The 7,616-nt window shown below is 62.3% G+C and overlaps 1 protein-coding gene across 1 annotated transcript; it reads left to right on the forward strand.

The window, feature by feature from the left end:
* Positions 1-1,180: 1,180 nt before the first annotated feature.
* LIF (LIF interleukin 6 family cytokine) lies at positions 1,181-3,818 on the forward strand. The gene is made up of 3 exons (XM_050318313.1): positions 1,181-1,199; positions 2,887-3,065; positions 3,210-3,818. The coding sequence occupies exons 1-3, from the start codon at positions 1,181-1,183 to the stop codon at positions 3,645-3,647; spliced, it is 636 nt and encodes a 211-aa protein (XP_050174270.1). The 3' UTR covers positions 3,648-3,818.
* The last annotated feature ends 3,798 nt before the right edge of the window (positions 3,819-7,616 follow it).

Here is a 7,616-nt window from a genome sequence, read left to right on the forward strand (position 1 = left end):
AAACTGGGCTTTGCTTGCTGGGGCATCAATGCCACTGACAAACCAGGCTGGTTCTTGCCTGGGGAAACTGAGGCAGCAGCAGATGTGGACCAACCCCCCAGCACAGGAGGGTGTCTGTGGCCCCCCCCCTCTCCGTGTCCCCCCTCCATGGGGGACAGCCGGGGTCGTGGTGGCTCTTGCATCATCGTTCCTTGACTGTCACCGTCGGGTTCACCTGTCAGGGCACAAACTTGCTAAACCTGATTAAAGTTTCAGCTCGGCCCGGGTGAGAAAAAAGTATGGAGAGGGACAGAAAAATCCATTTAACCTGTTTTTCACCCAAATCGGGGAGCGAACAGACCTGCAGTGTCCTGATCCCACGGGAACCCCGGTAGAGGATGACCCAGCACCGTCCTGTCTACCCCAGCACCCTTCTGCCTGCACCCAGCACCCTCCTGTCCGCTCCAGACAGGGGCCAGCCCCGCCGAGGGAAGGGTTAACCCTGGGGGGCCGGTCCAACCTCTCCCTCTGGGTGGGTTTGTCCTTTTTCCTCCAGAAAACCCACCCTTTACTTATAATATTTTTGCCCAAAGGGATGAGCCACCGGCGGGCTGGGGGACACGGGTGCCCACCGTGACTGAGGGGTGCGGGACCCCACTACCATCCTTCATCCCTTCAAACCCCCCCCAAAAACCCCAAATCAGACTTTTTTCCCCCGTCCCTTATTTTTCTGCCTGCCCCGCAGGCAGCGGGGAAGCCCGGCCGGGGAGGGGGTGAAAGTGTTTGTGGCTCCGTGATTGACGGCACCGCTCGCCCTCGACACCCCCAAACCCCACGTGCGGCCGCTCTCCTCCCCTGGGGGGGCTTTAATTCAACTTTCCCTTCCCACTCACTTCCCCAGCACCTCCCCGAGCCCGCGCATGAAACGAAAAAAAAACCACACAAAACCGGGTGAATCAACTTTATTTCTAAGAATCATTCAGGATTTCCAAGCCCGCGATTGCTTTCCAGTTTCAATAGAAGTAACGATAGCGGTGCTTCAACCCCCCCGCGTCTCCCCCCTCCCCTCTTCTTACAACACAGGCTGGCTGCCGGACCGGTATATAAACCCCGAGAAGTCCCCCAGTATGAACATGAATTTCTGAAAACTTCCTCTGCCAACACCAATCCCTATTAAGTTGCTCCCGGGACGCGGCTCACAATGAAGTTCATGCCGGCAGGTAAAAAAAAAAAAAATAGACTTTGAGGATATTATTTCCCCTTCTCCCCCTTCTTCTTTTTCCTTCCCCTCCCCTCCTTTTCCCGGTGATGCTCGGGTGCAGGCGGGTCCCGGTTGGATGCCACCGCTGGAGCTGGAGCGAGGGCTCCCGCCGCGTTGCGTTCCCCCTCGGGATGAGCATCTCTGGGAATTGGCAGCGGGAGCGCAGCGCGGCGCTGGCGCGGTGCAGCCAACATCTGGACACTTATATAACTGGAAATGCTTCCAAGAAAAAAAAAAAATCTCAAGGAAAGGGGGGGGGGGAATATATTTTTTTTTAATGGCTTTTTTGTACTTTTAAGTACTTTTTCCCCCCCTCCGGCTTTTCTTCCTTCTGGGTCTCCTGATGCCGTGTCCGGAGTGCTGGAGGGATGGGGAGGCTGCCAAGTGCAGGAGGGGGAGTTGGAGGGAGCAGCCCCCACCCCAGCGGCAGCGCTGGGGGGTCCCAGGGCCCCTGGCACACGTGGGGGCCGAGCCTCGCCCTGCCCAGCCGGGAAAGGGGGAGAAGCAGCGGCCGGGGGGGAAGTGGTGAGAGGGGCTTGCGGCAGAGTCAGGGAATCTGCATCCCGTGGGAACACTCAGGGCCCCGGGGGCGCGGGGAGGAAGGGTCCCCCCCCGTCCCGTGCAGGAGGGGAGCGGCGGCGGGTCAGGGATCTCAACACGCCCAGGTAAGTCCTTTCCCACCTGGGTAGAGTAAATAAATCGAGGCTTGGATTACCCGGCACCGGCGGCACGTCGGAGGCGCTGACAAGTGCGGGCAGCTCCTGCTCTCGGCACTGCCCGGGGCCTCGCCTGGCAGCACCCCCGGGGCGGGCACGGGACCCCGACGGGGCCCTGCCGGTGGCATCCAGGTCACCCAGCAGCCGGGACACCCCTGGGCCACCCTGCCCCGAGGATGCCCAGTGCAGTTGGCAGCGCTTCGGAGGCGTTTCGGCCTCCCCGAGCAGGGATCCCGGTTTGGGGGAGTCCCAGTAGACGAGGGCTCGGAAAGCCCCGCTCTCAGGAGGGGGACGCCGGGGCGACCCAGCTGCCGGTGGCTCAAGAGTCCCCTTGTTCCGCGTCCAGGGATTTCCTGGCTGGAGTCTCTGGCAGCTGCGTCGTCTCTCCCCAGGGCTCCTCGGCGCTGCGCCCACTTCGCAGACGGGGAAACTGAGGCAGGCGGTGGGGCCGGAGGCGGGAGGGAGGGAGGGAGGGCACGCCGAAGGCAGGTTTCCTTGCGGGCGCCCCGCTGAGTCAGCCCGGCCGGGGTGGGGCCTTGCTCCCGCAGCGCCGGGACCAGGATAACGGAGGAAAAAGCGCTTTGCATATTTGATTAAATCCGGCAGGTCGCCACCGGGCCGGTTGCGAAATGTGGGAATGCTGCGGGGCCCCCCGCCCGGAAGGGAGGCGGGGGAGCGCCTGCCGGGGGGCAGGTGAGGGGGACGGGAGTGGGACGGGAACTTCGACACGGCCGGCACAGAAAAATGGGGGGTCTGAGGGCTGCCGGCTGAGCTGGACCCACACCCGAGAGGGATGGGTCCCCACGCTGGATGTCTCTGGGTGCCTGGAACCGGGACCATCCTTGGAGGATGTTCTGCGACGTGGTCCCCATGGGCCAGCACCGTCCCGTTCCGGTGCCCACCGTGACAGTGGCCTCTCTCCCCGCACAGGTGTCGTGCCCTTCATGGCCCTGCTCCTGCTGCAGCGGCGGCCGGTGGCCGGGCGGGCACTGCTGGTCACCGGCTCCAGCTGCCCCGGCCACGGCTTGTGCCGCTCCAACGTCCAGGAGCAGACCCGCAGGCAGGTCGCGCTGCTCAACGCCACCGCCCAGGACCTCTTCAGCCTCTACGTAAGTGACACTCGGGGACAGAGGGGACCTCAGGGGAGTCTGATCCACGAGTGCATGAAGGGGGAGGGCTGGGGACACGGTGGGGACAAGAGGTGGCCGGGAGGGACTCTGGGGACATGGGGTGACGCTCACCTCTCTCCCCAGCTGAAGTGCCAGGGAGAGCCATTCAGCAGTGAGAGCGACAAGCTCTGCAACCCCACCGGCATCTTCTTCCCTGCTTTCCGTGTCAACCGGACGAGCGAGAGGAAGGAGGTGATGGTGGCCATGTACAAGCTCTTCGCCTTCCTCAACGCCTCGCTGGGGAACATCACGCGCGACCAGGAGGAGCTCAACCCCACTGCCAAGGAGCTCCTCGACCGGCTCCACAACACCACCAAGACCACCCGGGGCCTCATCTCCAACCTCACCTGCCTCCTCTGCAAGAACTACAACATATTCCAGGTGGACGTCAGGTACGGGGAGAGCTCCAAGGGCAAGAGCACCTTCAAGAAGAAGCAGCAGGGCTGCCAGGTGCTCAGGAAGTACGTGCAGGTCATCGGCCAGGCTGCACGTGTCCTCCTACCTCATCTCAGCCCCTCATGAGCGCCCGCCCCGGCTCCGCTGCTTCTCCACTGCCGACGGCCCCCGCCGCTGCCTCCCGAACTCCCGCCTTCCTATTTATTACCCCGGACCCTGCGCTGGCCCCATCCGCCCTCTGGTAATTTATTGCCCCTTGAGGGGGTGAACGTTGCAGGCCGGAGTGTCCCGGGTGGAGCAGAGCCGGGGCCGGCATCCAGCGGGACGAGGTAGCACATCCCCGAGGTGGTGCCGGGGCATGGGCTGGTCCCGGGATGTGCCTCAGCCGTCCCTGCGCTCCCACGGGGTGTGGGGAGCTGTGGGGGCTGTGGGGGCTGTGGGGCTGGTGGCAGGGCTGGACTCTGTCCCTCACGGACAGTCCCCATCATGGAGAGCAGCCTGACAGACATCCTCGAGCACCGTCCGAAAGCTTCCACTTCCCTGGAAAAAGGACTGTAGGAAGGACACAGCGATGCAGCGGCTGGGGGGACATGGGGACGTGGGGACACGCTCCCCCTGCACATTTTAAGGCCCCACAAGGAACCGAACTGGGGGTACTTTGATGGCCGTGGTGGCTGGGGCTGGGTCCCACCATCCAGGACAAGACCACCCCCAGGAGACAGAGAGGGCAGTCACCCCACTGTGGAGCATCGTCCCCCGCGCGGGCACGGCGGGGCACGGGATGTCCTCCTCCTTTGTGCTTTTCCCATGGGAGGGCTCTGAATGTACTAATGGCCAAGGGCTGGGCTCCTCACGGCTGAATGCAGCCTCGGCATGGGATGGGGTGGGTGGGACAAGGGGGTGTGGGACACGGGGACACGGGACAGGGGACGTGGGGACAGGTGGCAGGAGGTGCTGGTTCGCTCCTGGCACCAGAGCAGGCTGTGAGGGTTATTTATTGCCTCAGTGGAAAGCCCAGCGTGCGCCGAGAGCTGTGACCTGACTTAATAATTTTATTGTTAACAATAATTAATAATTATTAAGAAGATTTGTGGTAATATATAAAATGGAATTCTATTTAAATATTTATTTTTTTATACTTCTTTGCCCTTTTTTTTTTTTTTTTTTTAATAAACCAACAGAAACAGACTGCATTTGGCTGCTCTTTGCCAGGTCCCCTTTGTGCTCACCCTCAGACACCTCTGCTCCCCTGAAGCCCCCTCAGGCATCTCTGTGGGCTGGGGGTCACAGCGCCCAGTAACCTTGCTCCTTCCTCCCTTCCCACCTCCTGTGGGATGGCTGATTTGGAAGGCTTTTTTCCACGGGGGAATGCTTACACTGGCACTCACCAGCTGCTCAAAAGCACCAGGAGGGTCTAAGGAGGATTGTGGTGTGGGGACCACCGTGATGGGGGGGATCATAACAGGGTGGTACAGGGACCATCACAGTGTGGGGACCGTCTCAGTGTGGGGACAGTCACGGTGTGGGGACCATGGCAGTGTAGGGATCGTGGTGGCATGGGGAGCGTTGTGGTGTGGGATCATCACAGCATGGGGACCATCACGGTGCAGGGAGATCGTGGCATGGGGAGAATCCCTGCGTGGGCACCGTGGCAGTGTGGGGACCACCGTGGCACAGGCACCATGGGCAGTCCCACGCTGGCAATGCCAGCAGGTCCTGGGGGTACAGGGAATCACTGAAGCCAGCTGGGAAGAGGCAGAGGGAGCTGAGAGAGCATGTGCAGGGTGGAAGGGACACACCAGATAAAATCAGAACTGCTTCCCAGGCAGCGTTGGGAGAGGTTCAGCAAAGCTTCGCCGGGGCCAAGACCACCTAAGGCTGCAGCAGTGCCCCGGTCCTCGGCGAGCGTCTCGCATGGGGCTGTACCGGTTAACAAGAGCCTGATTATACAGGAGACGTTGGAGCGGGATGATGAAATTTTCCTCCTCCTCCGGAGCCCTCGGGCCACGGGCCAAACCTCCCAGGCATGAGACAGCAAGCGGATGAGCTAAGATCCTGTGTGATCATCTCTCGTGTCTCGGAGGAGCCCCGACCAGAGAATCATTGCAGAAATTCAAAAGTTGCCCCCAAACCCCCTCCTTCTCTGCCCCACGGAGTCGTGCTGCCCGGTTGTACCCCCCAGCTCCCACGGGAGCTTTCATGGCATGGCTTTGACCCCAGAGTGACACCACCTTGTGCCAGTGGCATCCTCGTCCTGCAGCAGTGGTGACAGCAGACAGCGGTACCCAGCTCCAGCCTGGCCCTGCTGTCCCTTCATGGCAGGGGTGAGCCCCAAAACAGCACCGGCTCTCCTGCCCCACAGCAGAGGCACACAGGGATGTCCAAGGATGCCATGGTGTTCCCAGGCACGGTGTGGTGTTCTTCCATCACCCCAGCCTGTCACCAGGGAAGGGACCCCGGGTGTCACTGGTGTCTGCCGCCCTGGAGGGTGCCCGTTTTGTCTGTCATCATTTTGTGGGACCCCTTTCCTGCCTGCACCATTGGGATACAATTCCCTCAAAGCAATACAGCCTTCCCAAAACACAGGGATGGGTCAAGGCATGGAGGGGAGGGCACCATCCCTTTGGAATGGGCATTATGCCCCAGGGCAACGTCCTGCAGTGTTTGCTGGCTGCCAGGGTCACCCTGTCCCTGCAGCTGGGGACACCCGGGTGTCCCCATGGTTGTTGCTGCCACATCATTGTATGACCAGCATCTCATAGGCTGGAAGCCCCGGGTTGGGCATCCAGGCTGGGCCTGTTTGTGTGTCCATATCCACACCTCACCCTCAGCAGGGACGTGGCAGGTGCCCAGGGGTGTCACCAACCCATCCCTGAGGGCTCGAGGGGTGTCAGGGCCGGGGGTTGGGGTCGGGCTCAGCAGGGCCGGGAGCTGGGCTGGGGACAACGGGAGTGAGGAGCTGTGCACATCTGGATTTCTCACGCTTATGTTAACCGTCCCTCCTCAACCAGATGGCAAAAATAAATAAATAGAATAAATCACAGCCTCCTGACATAAATCGGGAACTCACGCCCGGGTTCTGCGTTTCATGAGTCTCCCTGGAAGACAGTCAAACACAGGCGAGGACAATGGGTTCACTTCTCCCCTGTGTCGGGTCATTCCCAGTTAAGGCTCATTAGCGGCGGGCGGGGGATTAACTCTTCCTTCCCTGGAAACGCGTGGACAAGTCCCTAAAATCCCCCAAATCCCTTCCTTTGCCCTCCTCCGGGGTTTTGGAGCCGGGGCTGGCGGTGGCCCTCGGCTCGTGCCATCGCCTCAGCGAGCCAGGACGAGCTGCCCTGCTCGTCCCAAACTCGGGGGAGATGGAAAGGGCTCCAATGACCTCAGCCAGCGGCTGATCCCACCCAGCCGGCGCCCCGGGGCAGCGGGCCAGCCCCGCCAGCCGCACCGGCAGCACCGGCGAGAAACCGGCGCTGTGGCTTCCCCGGCAGCACCGGCAGGACCCTGTCAGTGATCCCCCTTCAGCCCCAGGAGCAGAGAAACTATTCTGGCCGGGCCGAGAGCCAGGAGGGGCTCCGGGGAGCCATCCGCTGTGATGGGAGCGATGCCCGCGGCCCGATAACGGAGCGGCCTGACCATCGGCCCCGAGCGGCGGGTCAGCGCTGCCTTCGGGGAGCGGGATACGTGAGGAGCTGCTCCTGCCCGCGGTGAAGTCAGTGCCGCTGCCTGGGTGTGACTAACTGACCTCAGCCCTTGGCCCCGCGGCGCGGATCATGTGCTGCCTGACGCCGCGAACCCGGCCCGACGGGTCCCTGCCGTGCCCCGGGGCCACCGGCCAGACGGGACTTGCCGTCCGCGGGGGCAGGTGCGGGGCTGGGGCACCGCCAGCCTCGCGTCCCCTCTGTGGGGCGGGCGATGGGTGACCCGAGCTGCATTCCCGGGGACTGAGCCAGCAGGAGCATCCCAACCGCGGCCAACCCCACCGGCAGAGCCGGGCATGGCAGTTCCCTGAGAGATCCCAGTTGGAGTATCCCGCCTTCCCCCGTGTGCACCCAGGCTGGGGTCGGAGCCGTTGGTGCTCACAGCAGAACCCCT

The sequence above is a fragment of the Myiozetetes cayanensis genome, unplaced genomic scaffold, assembly GCF_022539395.1.
Source record: "Myiozetetes cayanensis isolate MyiCay16 unplaced genomic scaffold, myiCay2020 scf21, whole genome shotgun sequence".
Lineage (NCBI taxonomy): Eukaryota > Metazoa > Chordata > Aves > Passeriformes > Tyrannidae > Myiozetetes > Myiozetetes cayanensis.